The 15,276-nt window shown below is 41.2% G+C and overlaps 1 protein-coding gene across 2 annotated transcripts in view; it reads left to right on the top strand.

Annotated features, from left to right (window-relative positions):
• The window catches only part of BTBD2 (BTB domain containing 2), a 109,118-nt gene that overhangs the window by 86,663 nt on the left and 7,179 nt on the right, over nucleotides 1-15,276 (top strand). For both annotated transcript variants that reach the window (XM_073545590.1, XM_073545581.1), the window contains 2 exons: nucleotides 12,635-12,827; nucleotides 14,553-14,640. In XM_073545590.1, coding sequence (XP_073401691.1) covers nucleotides 12,635-12,827; nucleotides 14,553-14,640 — 281 coding nt within the window. The remainder of the gene's footprint in view (nucleotides 1-12,634; nucleotides 12,828-14,552; nucleotides 14,641-15,276) is intronic.

Genomic DNA, 15,276 nt, shown 5'->3' with positions numbered 1-15,276 from the left:
GTTAGTGGGACTGGGGAAGCTGGGGCTGGGCGAATGTGTATAAGGTTGGAGTGGTTACGGAAAGTTGTGATTGGGTGTGGATGGGAGGTAGAAATGACTGTGGGAATGTGGTGAGGAGGACCAGGATTTGGAGAGATATCGCTGGCAGTGAGGAGGAGCAGAGAGAGTGGGAGCAGGAGAGGGCATGAGGGGGCTGTCTGTGTTTGGAGACAGAGGATTGTATGTTGAGGAACAGATCTGAGGAAGAGGCGAGATGGATTGGAAGGATTGAAGAAGAGATGAACAGTTCCCAGCTTGGTGTAGGGATTTTAGGTATAACAGTGTTTCTGAAGAAATAAATCTTCATTTCCAATTTCCAAAAAAGTTAGGGTGCTGTGTAAAATGTGAAGAAAATTAGAATGCAATGATTTGGAAGTCTTCTATAGCCATATGTTCACATCAGAATATAGAGCACATCAGAAGTTGAAAGTCAAAACTTTTCTAATATATACAGTCATATGTTAAAGTTTGGGCACCCCTATTAATGTTAGCCTTTTTTCTTTGTAACAATTTTGGTTTTTGCAACAGCTATTTCAGTTTCATATATCTAATAACTGATGGACTCAGTTATATTTCTGGATTCAAATGAGGTTTGTTGTACTAACAGAAAATGTGCAATCTGCATTTAAACAAAATTTGACCGGTGCAAAAGTATGGGCACCTGAACATAAGTGACGTATTTTGTAGTTCCTCCTATTGCAAAAATAACAGCCTCTAGTCTCTTCCTGTAGCTATTAATGAGTTCCTGGATGAAGGTATTTGTGACCATTCCTGTTTACAAAACAATTCCAGTTCCGTTAAGTTTGATGGTCGCCGAGCATGGACAGCCCGCTTCAAATCATCCCACAGATGTTCAATGATATTCAGGTCTGGGGACTGGGATGGCCATTCCAGAACATTGTAATCGTTCCTCTGCATGAATGCCTGAGTAGATTTGGAGCGGTGTTTTGGATCATTGTCTTGCTGAAATATCCATCCCCTGCGTAACTTCAACTTCGTCACTGATTCTTGCACATTGTCAAGAATCTGCTGATACTGAGTTGAATCCATGTGACCCTCAACTTTAACAAGATTCCCGGTGCCGGCATTGGCCACACAGCCCCAAAGCATGACGGAACCTCAACCAAATTTTACTGTGGGTAGCAAGTGTTTTTCTTGGAATGCTGTGTTTTTTTAGCCTAAATGCATAACGCCTTTTTGTATGACCAAACAACTCAATCTTTGTTTCATCAGTCCACAGGACCTTCTTCCAAAATGTAACTGGCTTGTCCAAATGTGCTTTTGCATACCTCAGGCGACTCTGTTTGTGGCGTGCTTGCAGAAATGGCTTCTTTCGCATCAGTCTCCCATACAGCTTCTCCTTGTGCAAAGTGCGCTGTATTGTTGACCGATGCATAGTGACACCATCTGCAGCAAGATGATGCTGCAGGTCTTTGGAGGTGGTCTGTGGATGGTCCTTGACTGTTCTCACCATTCTTCTTCTCTGCCTTTCTTATTTTTTTTTCGTGGCCTGCCACTTCTGGGCTTAACAAGAACTGTACCTGTGTTCTTCCATTTCCTTACTATGTTCCTCACAGTGGAAACTGACAGGTTAAAGCTCTGAGACAACTTTTTGTATCCTTCCCGTGAAAAGCTATGTTGAATAATCTTTGTTTTCAGATCATTTGAGAGTTGCTTTGAGGAGCCCATGATGCCACTCTTCATAGGAGAATCAAATAGGGGAACTACTTGCAAGTGGCCACCTTAAATACCTTTTCTCATGATTTGATACCCCTGGCTTTGAAGTTCAAAGCTCAATGAGGATACAAAACCAATTTAGTGCTTCAGGAAGTCAGTAAAAAGTAGTTAGGAGTGTTCAAATCAAGAAAATGATAAGGGTGCCCATACTTTTGCACCGGTCAAATTTTGTTTAAATGCAGATTGCACATTTTCTGTTAGTACAATAAACCTCATTTGAATCCAGAAATGTAACTGAGTCCATCAGTTATTAGATATGTGAAACTGAAATAGCTGTTGCAAAAACCAAAATTGTTCTAAAGAAAAAAGGTTAACATTAATAGGGGTGCCCAAACTTTAACATATGACTGTGTGTGTATGTATGTATGTATGTGTGTATGTGTGTGTATATATATATATATATATATATATATATATATATATATATATATATATATATATATATATATATATATATACACACACACACACACACACACACACACACACACACACACACACACACACACACACACACACACACACACACACACACACTCACTCACTGGCCACTTTATTAGGTACACCATGCTAGTAAGGGGTTGGACCCCCTTTTGCCTTCAGAACTGCCTCAATTCTTCGTGGCAGAGATTCAACAAGGTGCTGGAAGCATTCCTCAGAGATTTTGGACCATATTGACATGATGGCATCACACAGTTGGCGCAGATTTGTCGGCTGCACATCCCTAATGCGAATCTCCCGTTCCACCACATCCCAAAGATGCTCTATTGGATTGAGATCTGGTGACTGAGGAGGCCATTTGAGTACAGTAAACTCATTGTCATGTTCAAGAAACCAATCTGAGATGATTCGAGCTTTATGACATGGCGCATTATCCTGCTGAAAGTAGCCATCAGATGTTGGGTACATTGTGGTCATAAAGGGATGGACATGGTCAGCAACAATACTCAGGTAGGCTGTGGCGTTGCAACGATGCTCAATTGGTACCAAGGGGCCCAAAGAGTGCCCAGAAAAAATTCCCCACACCATGACACCACCACCACCAGCCTGAACCGTTGATACAAGGCAGGATGGATCCATGCTTTCATGTTGTTTACGCCAAATTCTGACCCTACCATCCGAATGTCGCAGCAGAAATCGAGACTCATCAGACCAGGCAACGTTTTTCCAATCTTCTACTGTCCAATTTCGATGAGCTTGTGCAAATTGTAGCCTCAGTTTCCTGTTCTTAGCTGAGAGGAGTGGTACCCAGTGTGGTCTTCTGCTGCTGTAGCCCATCTGCCTCAAAGTTCGACGCACTGTGCGTTCAGAGATGCTCTTCTGCCTACCTTGGTTGTAACGGGTGGCAATTTGAGTCACTGTTGCCTTTCTATCAGCTCGAACCAGTCTGCCCATTCTCCTCTGACCTCTGGCATCAACATGGCATTTCCGGCCACAGAACTGCCGCTCACTGTTTTTTTTTTTTTCTTTTTCGGACCATTCTCTGTAAACCCTAGAGATGGTTGTGCGTGAAAATCCCAGTAGATCAGCAGTTTCTGAAATTCTCAGACCAGCCCTTCTGGCACCAACAATCATGCCACGTTCAAAGGCACTCAAATCACCTTTCTTCCCCATACTGATGCTCGGTTTGAACTGCAGGAGATTGTCTTGACCATGTCTACATGCCTAAATGCACTGAGTTGCCGCCATGTGATTGGCTGATTAGAAATTAAGTCTTAACACACAGTTGGACAGGTGTACCTAATAAAGTGGCCAGTGAGTGTGTGTGTGTGTGTGTATATATATATATATATATATATATATATATATATATATATATATATACACACACACACACAGTGCCTACAAGTAGTATTCAACCCCCTGCAGGTTTACACATTCGGAATTAACTTGGCATTGTGACATTTGGACTGTAGATCAGCCTGGAAGTGTGAAATGCACTGCAGCAAAAAAGAATGTTATTTCTTTGTTTAATTTTTTTTAAATTGTGAAAACTTTATTCAGAGGGTCATTTATTATTCAACCCCTCAAACCATCAGAATTCTGTTTGGTTCCCCTAAAGTATTAAGAAGTATTTCAGGCACAAAGAACAATGAGCTTCACATGTTTGGATTAATTATCTCTTTTTCCAGCCTTTTCTGACTATTTAAGACCCTCCCCAAACTTGTGAACAGCACTCATACATGGTCAACATGGGAAAGACAATGGAGCATTCCAAGGCCATCAGAGACAAGATCGTGGAGGGTCACAAGGCTGGCAAGGGGTACAAAACCCTTTCCAAGGAGTTGGGCCTACCTGTTGCCACTGTTGGGAGCATCATCCGGAAGTGGAAGGCTTATGGAACTACTGTTAGCCTTCCACGGCCTGGACAGCCTTTGAAAGTTTCCTCCCGTGCCGAGGCCAGGCTTATCCGAAGAGTCAAGGCTAACCCAAGGACAACAAGGAAGGAGTTCCGGGAAGATCTCATGGCAGTGGGGACATTGGTTTCAGTCAATACCATAAGTAACGCACTCCACCGCAATGGTCTCCGTTCCAGACGAGCCCGTAAGGTACCTTTACTTTCAAAGCGTCATGTCAAGGCTCGTCTACAGTTTGCTCATGATCACTTGGAGGACTCTGAGACAGACTAGTTCAAGGTTCTCTGGTCTGATGAGACCAAGATCGAGATCTTTGGTGCCAACCACACACGTGACGTTTGGAGACTGGATGGCACTGCATACGACCCCAAGAATACCATCCCTACAGTCAAGCATGGTGGTGGCAGCATCATGCTGTGGGGCTGTTTCTCAGCCAAGGGGCCTGGCCATCTGGTCCGCATCCATGGGAAGATGGATAGCACGGCCTACCTGAAGATTTTGGCCAAGAACATCCGCTCCTCCATCAAGGATCTTAAGATGGGTCGTCATTTCATCTTCCAACAAGACAACGACCCAAAGCACACAGCCAACAAAACCAAGGCCTGGTTCAAGAGGCAAAAAATCAAGGTGTTGGAGTGGCCTAGTCAGTCTCCTGACCTTAACCCAATTGAAAACTTGTGGAAGGAAACCAAGATTAAAGTCCACATGAGACACCCAAAGAACCTAGATAACTTGGAGAAGATCTGCATGGAGGAGTGGGCCAAGATAACTCCAGAGACCTGTGCCGGCCTGATCAGGTCTTATAAAAGACGATTATTAGCTGTAATTGCAAACAAGGGTTATTCCACAAAATATTAAACCTAGGGGTTGAATAATAATTGACCCACACTTTTATGTTTAAAATTTATTAAAATTTAACTGAGCAACATAACTTTTTGGTTTGTAAGATTTATGCATCTGTTAATAAATCCTGCTCTTGTGTGAAGTTTGAAGGCTCTAACTTATTTGCATCTTATCAAACCTGCTAAATCTGCAGGGGGTTGAATACTACTTGTAGGCACTGTATGTATGTGTGTGTATATATATATATATATATATATATATATATATATATATATATATATATATATATATATTAAAAAATGAAGAAAAAATTTACAAATTGATGGCATCAACACATCTCAAAATTGGGATAGGGTTAATGAAAGGCTGGAAGAGTAAGTGGTACTAATAAGAAAAACACAGCTTGTGGTTTAATTTTCAACTGTCACCTGACCATGTATAAAAAGGGCATGTTAGAGAGGCAGAGATGGTCAGACTTTTACCAATCGGTGAATAGCTGCGCCTGAAATTTGTGGAACAGTTTCAGAAAAATGTTCATCAATGTAAAATTGCAAAAACTAAATATCTCACCATCTACAGTGCATTGTCATCAAAACATTCAGATTCTGGAGAAATCCATGTGCACAAGGGAGAAGGCTGCCAGTTAATATTGGATGCTCGTGATCTATTGTACCTTAGGCAACACTACATTAACTGGCATGATTCGGTGATGCAAATTACTGCACGGGCTCAGGATTACTTCCAGAAATCATTCTCTGACCACAGTTTGCTATGTAATCCATAAATACAAATTAAAACTTTATCTTTCAAAGAAAAAGCCATGTATCGACGCACTCTAGAAACCCTGCCGTCTTCTCTGAGCCAAAGCTTGTTTAAAATTGATTGAGACTAAATGGAAAACTGTTTTGTGGTCAGATAAATCAGCATGAGATTCTTTGTGGAAACCAGGCACAGAGACCTGCAGACTTAAGGAGTTGCACCATCCAGCTTAGCGCAAAGCTCAATTTGAATCTGATGGTAGGCGGTTGCACTACAGGGGCAGCTTACCCAACATGAAGGGCACTCCAATGCTGAGCATCATATAGGGGTTGTAAAACATGTGCTCCCATCCAGACAATGTATTTCATGGAAGGCATTGCATATTTCGGCAATACACACGATAAACCACGTACTGGGTCCATCACAACAGCATGGCTTCACAGAAGAGGTCGGTGATATTATAAGTGAAACTCAGCAAAAAGACCCAGTACTGTTCAGCAGCCAGAAATCTACATCAGACAAGAATGGGACAATGTTCCTCTCCAGTAATTAGTCTTCATATTTCCCAAACATTCGGACTATAGTAAAAGGGGTGATGATACCCAATGGTAGACCCTGTCCTGTCCCAACTTTTAGAGATTTGTTACTGCCATGAATTTCTAAATGAGTTAATTCTATCAAATGAAATGGAAAAATATCTACCTTTTCATCTTCTGATATGTGCTTTATGTTCTGTTGTAAATAAAATATGGTTGAGTTTTCCAAATAATTGATTCTTGTTTTCTATACTTTTTTTACACAGCGCTGCAACTTTTTTGAATTAGACTTGTATAGACAAAAAGAGCAGAGGCATTGCAGAATAAATGGACATTTCAAAATTGCAGAATTAATTTGGAGAGACTAGATATGCGGTATGAAAGGGTTTTTCTGTCCCCAAATCATATTGGAGACCTGATTGCCTCATTATTTCAAAATCAGCTTTCTCAGATTTTGTTTTGACAAATTTCCTTGTGAGAAATTTACCGTAGTACTGTGTAAAGCATGTCAGACTGTCATAACTCTGTATTCCAAGACTCTTCTGTCTTCTGATTTTAAATAGCTTTTTTAGGCTGTGTGCCCACAGTAGCGTTTTTTTTTTAAGCGTTTTTAGGGGTCAAACCGCTTCAAGAACACTAAAAAGAAGCTTCCCAATCATTTTAATGCTTTTTGGCCTTTTTGTGCCAATGGATGCGTTATTTACCGCTAAGGAAATGCTTAGCTGCTAAAAACGCAGCATGTTCTTTAATTTAGCGGCTTAGTCCATGTTTTTAGCTATTCCCTATGGTCCAGAAGACGCGCGGAAAAAAACGCATCAAAACGAAACATTTTTTTAAGCAAAAACGTGGTAAAAAAAAGCACGTGTTCTGGGAAGGAGTCCAGTTTTGTATCAGGTTTATAACGCTACTGTGGGCACATAGCCTTAATGTTAACTTTCATATGGCCATAAAAAAGAAACAAGCCACTCAATGCTCCACTTTCCATATGAAATGTTTTTATGTATTAAGTATTCAATTACACAAATCCACAGATAAATACCTAAACAGATATCTTCTATCTGAGTTGCCATATACTGTGGGTGAATAGGGTGAAAGTATGAGCTGGGTTGCCATAATATAGATCTTCACATGTTAACCATGTTGAGACAGACCAAGGTGATTTGAATTTTCCGTTTTTTAATATAACCACTTTTCATACGGTTCATGTGGTGTCCTCTACGCAAATGTTTGGCCACAGGTAGATACATTTTTCTGTCTTTGATTGTGTGGCAGTGATGCCTCATCCTTGCTTTTTTTTTTTTTTTTACGTTATTATGTTGGTCTGTCAATCCTCGCATGGCAGCTCTAAAATGGATATATGGGCTGGTTTAACACAATCCTCTTCATTTACCAGATCCCGGGGGTTACGCTGGCCTTCACCCTTTAACCCTGTACAGGGATATGGACTTAAACAGGGTCCCCTGGGTTGTGGTCACGGAGTCACACAGCTGCTGGCCGATGTTGCGGGCTCCCAAAAGTAGTGATATAGCAGGGTCAGAACAAGGAAGACTGTCAAGGCACAAGTTGGCTAGGCAAAAGAATGGCCAAGAAATGGCTGCGGTCAGACAACAAGAATATAACATGCAATCATGAGCGAAGATCTATCTGGTCGCTCCCATCACTAGGCTAGGAGTATTTGTAGGGTTTGGTGCTGTTCAATTGGCCAAGCACACACCCATACTACTGTAGACTAGACTGCACTACAGATTCTGCCTCCGTGGCTGAACAAAGTCTTTGCCTACCAGAGCTTCTGTTCCCGGTCTCAACTCCATCACCAGAGCTGCCCACAGGATGAATATGGAGGAGCCTGGTGACAGAAGGAGACATGGCAAGTTCCGGAAGAGATTTGATAGTTTTAAAGAGTAACCTTTATTTTTTAATTATTGATCAGTCTTTGCAAATTAATACATTTTTCTGTAATGTACACAATTAACTTATCGTGCTTATTTTTCTCCCAAATTGTAGTCTGAAAGGGCTGTTTCAACATGCACTTAGGCTGGTTCCACATTTGTGTCTGTGTGCGCAGCGTTTGATCCGCATGTGTACATATATTTAACATGGTGTATGCAGGAACATGCGTTCGCGTTGCGAACACAACATGTTGCATTTTTTGAGGTGTCAAAAATCTGCCAAATATGCGCAGGCATGCACATGCGGATAAGTGCGTCAAAAACGCATGTGTTCGATACGCATGCGTTAATCAAAATACATATAGAAATCCCATGAGACACGCCTATTTTTGTCTGATGTCATATCGAACGCATGCGCACAAACACATGCGCACGCAGCGGGTTTTTTTTTCATCATGTAAGATGATGCGCATAAAAAACGCAGCCTACACATGTTTTGCATGCGTTTGCGCATGCAGATGATACGCTGCGGACTCAAACGCTTATGTGAACCTAGCCTTAAGAGTAGCTGTTTAACTGTAGGTCTACCAAATATCCCTATTCTTGTGTGAACTTTTCTGCTCTTCTTACCCCTCAAGGCAGTTGAAACATCTGTATCAGTTTAGAATAAAGGAAGCGAGATGAGGTACATTACAAGGATTCAGAACTTTGCAAAGATGTATTAAATTTAAAATAATTACTCTTAAGTTTGTAATTTTTTCCCAACAGGGGAATAGCAATAAGAAAATGAGTGTACAGAATCATATACACCACACATTGACTGTAGAAAATGGGATCATTCCTTAACTCTTCTACACCTGCTGTTTTGGGGGATCTAAGATTCCTGGGACATTAACTCCTTCTACATCCAATGTGGTACATAACTCTGCTCACTAAATGTCCTACTGCAGGTCTTCGTGTTGAAGACACAAAATCGAAACTTAAAGCAGGGATGAGGTATTATCTTCATAAAACTGCAAACAAATTAATCTACCATTCATTCCATGACCATATGAACGTTTTGATATTAAAAGGCACTTTCAAATCTTGGATACAGAAGAGTCTATGAATACAACTTTCTGACAGTCACTGATGCACTTAAATCCTTTCAGAGATTTAGTCCTGTTATGTCTGATATAGGTTTCAGACCTTCAGGGTCACGGCGCTACTGGGCCTGCAGTGGAGGGCAACCTGCCAGTGTTATTTTTAGCTGGATGTGTGTGCTCAGATACACATTCGGTTGAAAACTATTATGGAGCATAAAAATGTTTAATGTCCCCTATTCAGTAATGTCCTTGATTATGGCCCCATACATACATTAATGTGTCCAGTTATGCTCAATACTTTAACAATGTGCCTCCCCTTGTTGTCCCATGCTTTATTAAAATATGATGGTGCCACAATGTGGTCATTCCCACTGTTGTCAATACATAAAAGGTGGACACTATTGCTATTGTATGGGTGTCGCTGGGGAGGGTGTCATCACTGCTTGTATTTAACCGCAAAGCTAGATATTTCTAGTGTATGGAGGCAGGAAGATTAATTTTACTATTGTAGAGAGTCACAAAAGTACGAGGTATATGAGGGACTTAAGCATTAGTACTACATGGGGGCCACCGGTGAGCACATTTCTAATGCGAGTGGGTCATAAATGGGTAAATCACTAGAGTTTTATTTTTGAGAATATTGCTACTGTACAGTAGAGGGAAGAAAAGGGTGGAATTTTTACTGTGTAGGGCACCAGAGTGGTACTTTGTGACAGATGAAGAAGTGTGTCAATTTCTAGAGGATCTTTCACACTATTTTCCTCTACTTATACAATATCAGCCACAGATGTCAGTGTGTTACATTCTGCAGAGAAGAGTCGTAGCTAGGTCAAGTCATAGCAGATGAAGAAAAGTGAAAATTACTTCAATTGTAGATTATAGTGGATGTACCAGTACATTTACACTATATACTATTTACAGAGCTCCTGTGTATAATATCACTGGTGATGATTATATTACTTGAACATTTACACTATATACTATCTAGAGAGCTCCTGTGTATATCTGTGGTCATACTTATCGTTAGTACTGTGTTGTTTTTTTTTGTTAAGTATGATAATCAAATGCCATGTTGATAATATGTGGTCTGGTCATGGTGTTGTGGTGTCTCTTGTATGAGGGTTGGTAAATTCCGAGACTATGAAGTTATTGTATGATGGTATTTTATTTGCCTTTGTAGGTGGTGGTATAATTGGTATTTTTGTTTTGGTATAATGGACTTTGTTCATTAACGGTATGGCGATAATAATCTGGTAACTGTATGACTATCTTTTTAGAAATATTACTTAGAAAATTATCTTATTACTGTATTTTTTGAGATTTATAGTAAACATTTTGTTTTTGTTTTTTATGGCAAAAGTGTGGGGGGTGGGACACAGACATATGTTTATAGAATCTAACCACTTAACAGGGGAGCCCTGCTTCTAATCTACATGCTGGTGGTGCATGTCCAAATTTTTCTTTGGGGCTCATTGAACTCTAGTTCAGCATCTGCTCCATTCACATTGGATTCTTCAGAGCCCTGGTTTTCTGGAGGTAGAGGAGAGGTCCCAGTGGTCAGAATCCCCAGCGATTGTGAAGTGAACACCTATCCTGTGGATAGGGGATAACTATCAGGCTGTGTGCCCACATTTCGGTTTTTTTTAGCGTTTCCGCCGAGTTTTTTCCAAAGCAGAAACTCTTAAGAAAAAAAAAAAAAAAAAAAATGCTAACAAAACACATTCCCATGGGATTCCGCAGTTGCTGTGCCAGTGCTACGGATTTTTCTGCTGCGGAATCGCGTAGTGGTAAAATCACCAGCATGTCCATTTATTCTGCGGAATCACAGAGATTCCGCCACCATAGGATTGCATTGAAACACTCACTTTATGCATGTGGCTATGCCCACCATGCGTAAAGTGAGCGCTTAATGTGCGGATGGTACCCGGGGTCTGGAGGAGAGGAGACTCTCCTCCTAGCCCTGGGCACCATATTCCTGTAAAAAATAGAATTAAAATAAAAAATAGGGATATACTTACCTTTTGTCGGCCCCAGAGTCCTCCCTGCTCTCATCGGTGCTGCCAGCAACTTCCGTTCCCAGGGATGCATTGCACGAATGACCTCTGACGTAGCGGTCTCATGTGACCACTACGTCATCAGAGGTCATTCGTGCAATGCATCCATGGGAACAGAAGTTGCTGGCAGCACCGATGAGAGCCGGGAGGACTCTGGGGCCGACAGAAGGCAAGTATATCCCTATTTTTTATTTTTAACATTCCATCTTTTACTACTGATGCCGCATAGGCAGCCTCATAGTAAAAAGTTGGTTACACTTGTCAAGCACTATGCTTGACAACTGTGACAACTGTGACCTACCTGTCAATCACCTTTCCAAGTGATGCTTCAAATCGCTTGGAAAAGCGCTAGCATTCTGTAAGCTAAAAACGCTTGCATAACCCTTGCATTTAGCGGGAAAAGGCATGCGAATTCCGCATGCGTTTTACCCGCGGCGGTGAGTTGTGGAAATGCTGCGGACAATTTCTGCAACGTGTGCACATAGCATCAAGCTTGAGTGCCTATTTAAGCCTCAACTAAAATCCATCAATTTAGGGACAATAGAAAATTTTTGTTTTATCTAAGCAAATCCATTGAAGGATATACTCTCCAATCTCATTGTTTGTCCATTTATTATACCGTGTCTGCTCTTTTTACATATACATACATACATTTATTCACTATATATATGCATATATACAGACACGTGTTTCTTCAGATACTGTGTTACACCATGCCTGCTGGAGAGATCGAAGTAGTCTTGAAAACTCGTCGTAGCATACTTTATTTTGTTAGCCATAAAATGGTATCATATTGTTGTTTGGTTTCTCCTACTGCGAGCAATAAAATTTTATACTGGCTAACACAGTACAGAACCCTATTCTCTATTGCCTAGATTTAAAAAATAATCCTGAATCCTTGCAGTGTTCATTTTAACCACTTCCTGTTCGTTAGAGAATTTCTTAAACACATGACCTACCATTGGCAATGGCTCCTTCCCCTCCCTGCCCAGTGGCCGCCTTGTAGAGCATGCCTAGACTACTCCCTAACAGCAGTGAGTGAGTTGTCTCCAGACGCTAGTTTCCTATGTTCATGAGGCTGCATAAAGAAATATCTACCTGTTAAATTATCTGGTGCACCCCACTAATCTACTGTGCTGCAGCAATGTCGACACACATGAACACTGCAGGCAATCGCTAGCCTCAGCACTCGCACACTTAGATGGCTGCAGCCCTTTTGGCCTATATGTTGATCCTGGACAACCCGTATAATTTGGTAATGCGGTTTTTTTGTTCGTTCTTCCTACAATTTGCGTTTTAACTAACTTTTCTCTTCCTTAATTTTGTTTTCTGTAGGCCCAGCTCAGTCAGGCATTCTCACTGATCGGGAGGTGGTCAGTCTTTTCCTGCACTTTACAGTAAACCCCAAACCTCGAGTAGAGTTTATAGACAGGCCAAGGTGTTGTCTTCGTGGGAAAGAATGTAATATTAACCGTTTCCAGCAGGTAGAAAGTCGATGGGGTTACAGTGGTACCAGTGATCGAATAAGGTAGTGTACTATATTTGTAATCTATATATGGTGAAACCATAAATGCTGCATGTTCTTTAGCTTCTCCAAGAACGGTGTATAAGCCTGAACAAAAGAAAATCTCACAATCACACTTGTTGTGCAGCCACTCTTTTAAACAGAACCACACGGTAAAGGAAGTAGTTCATATCCGATACACTTTTTCCTACAATGATGAGCGAATTTGCTTGGATAAGGTGTTTATCTGAGCATGCTTGGATGCTAACCAAGTGACTTTGGCATGCTTGAATAATATGTTTGAGTCCCCGCAATGCATGTCTCGCAGCTGTTCGACAGCTGCAACACATGCCGGCATTGTCTAACAAATAGGCAATCCCTGCATGTGTTGCGGCTGTTGAACAGTCACGAGACATGCAGCCGTGGGACTGAAATATATTTTTTGAGCACACAGAAGACACTGATAGCAACCGAGCATTCTCCTCAGATAACACCTTATCCAAGCATGTTTGCTCATCACTAGTCATTTTCAGTGTCAATCCACATTAGAATGGTAAAATAGAGCAGTCTGGCTTTGAACGAGGCATGGTCATAAGTACTGATTAGTCAAGACTAGTATTTATAAAACTTCCAACCTTGTGGGGGAAGGGGGAGTGCTCACCCAACAATGTCAAGGGTATACTGAGAACTGTGATCAAGGAAAAACATTCGGTGAAAGAGGACCATGTTTGTACATAAACACTTCTCAAAGGAGTCCTAAGAGGATGATAAGTTGTTCTGACAAACAGGCAGCCTACAAGAAGCTAATTGCAGCTGAATTAAACATGAACAATGAACATGTCAGGGAGTACGACTCATTTGCTCAGATGGCCTAGAACCGCTGATGACCTGTTTAAGTGTCATCGCTCTCTAAGGGAAACAGAAGGGCAAGCCTTCAGAAGGGAAAAGAGTGCAAAATTTGGGTCAGGAGTGGACAAAGTCTGGTTTGAAGAATTCAGGTTCTATTGCACCATGCTGATAGGAAGGTTGGAATTTGGCAGAAGCAGCAAGAATGTAAGATCTTGCATATCCTGGCTCCTGTAATACCTGAGAATTGACAGTAGGACTTACTTAAGCATTGTGGTGGCCCTTCATACCAGTGGTTTACCCTAAATCAGGAGGACACTTTCTGCAGGATAGTACACTATGTCACAATTGTTATGGTCGGGAATTTCTTCAAGGAACATGACTGCAAGTTCTCCTTGTTGCCTCTGGCTTTAAAATCACAGATCATAATGCTATATATCGAGGTAGTATGGACTATTCAGAGCATGTTAGTACCTTCCATCTTGTTTGCGGAGGCTACAAGTAGCTGTCCTATCTACATGGGCCAATATTCCTAGTGAACATTTCAGCATCGAGTTGAATCCATGGCATAGTGAGGTTTTGAATGCCAAAGGTGGTACATCATGTGACTGTATGAGTGTCTAGTGACCATTCAGAATGTCACTAATTTCATAAATAATGTTATATTTTAAAGACTTTTGTCAAAGAAACCTTGTGTATATGTGATGGAACTGTTACTGTGTGAACAGAGCGATACTGAAAGCGTACAGGCTAGGAGAAGAGAATTATAGGAGATTTCCACCTGTAGTTGCATGTCAAACAGATTTATGTAAATGGAATAACAGTAATTTCACGTTTATTTCTGTTCTCACTTTTTGCTGATTTTTTTTTTTTTTTTTTTTTAATTTTTTTTTTTCTTTTCAGGTTTTCAGTTAATCGAAGAATATTTGTTGTGGGCTTTGCACTTTATGGTTCAATACATGGTCCAACAGACTATCAAGTTAATATACAGGTATGAGTATTGTATTTGTGTCATAATGTAACCTATAGGGTTATTGTATAACTGAACAAAATCCAGTCCCAAGGTAACTAAACTACCTGTTCTAGTTTACCTCTTGCTCTTCAGTCATTTTCTGGCTAAATGCTACTAGTTCCAAATGTATGCTGCCTGATATGATCAATGTTATATAATTAGCTGTTGGCCAAACCTTCTGGTGTCTCCCCTCTCCTAGTCTCAGCTGAAGCAACTTGATGCAGTGTATATGCTGCCTGAACCACTGGTGTCTCCCCTCACCTAGTCTCAGCTGAAGCCACTTGATGCCGTGTATATGCTGCTTGAACCCTCTCTCTGGTGTCTCCCCTCTCCTAGTCTCAGCTGAAGCCACTTGATGCAGTGTATATGCTGCTTGAACCCTCTAGTGTCTCCCCTCTCCTAGTCTCAGCTGAAGCCACTTGATGCAGTGTATATGCTGCTTGAACCCTTTCTCTGGTGTCTCATCTCTCCTAGTCTCAGCTGAAGCCACTTGATGCAGTGTGTATGCTGCCTGAACCCTCTGGTGTCTCCCCTCTCCTTGTCTCAGCTGAAGCCAATTGATGCAGTGTATATGCTGCCTAAACCACTGGTGTCTCCCCTCAACTAGTCTCAGCT

The sequence above is a fragment of the Dendrobates tinctorius genome, unplaced genomic scaffold, assembly GCF_039654945.1.
Source record: "Dendrobates tinctorius isolate UK_male_01 unplaced genomic scaffold, ASM3965494v1 ptg000011l, whole genome shotgun sequence".
NCBI lineage: Eukaryota > Metazoa > Chordata > Amphibia > Anura > Dendrobatidae > Dendrobates > Dendrobates tinctorius.
This window is presented reverse-complemented; position numbering and strand designations above follow the sequence as displayed.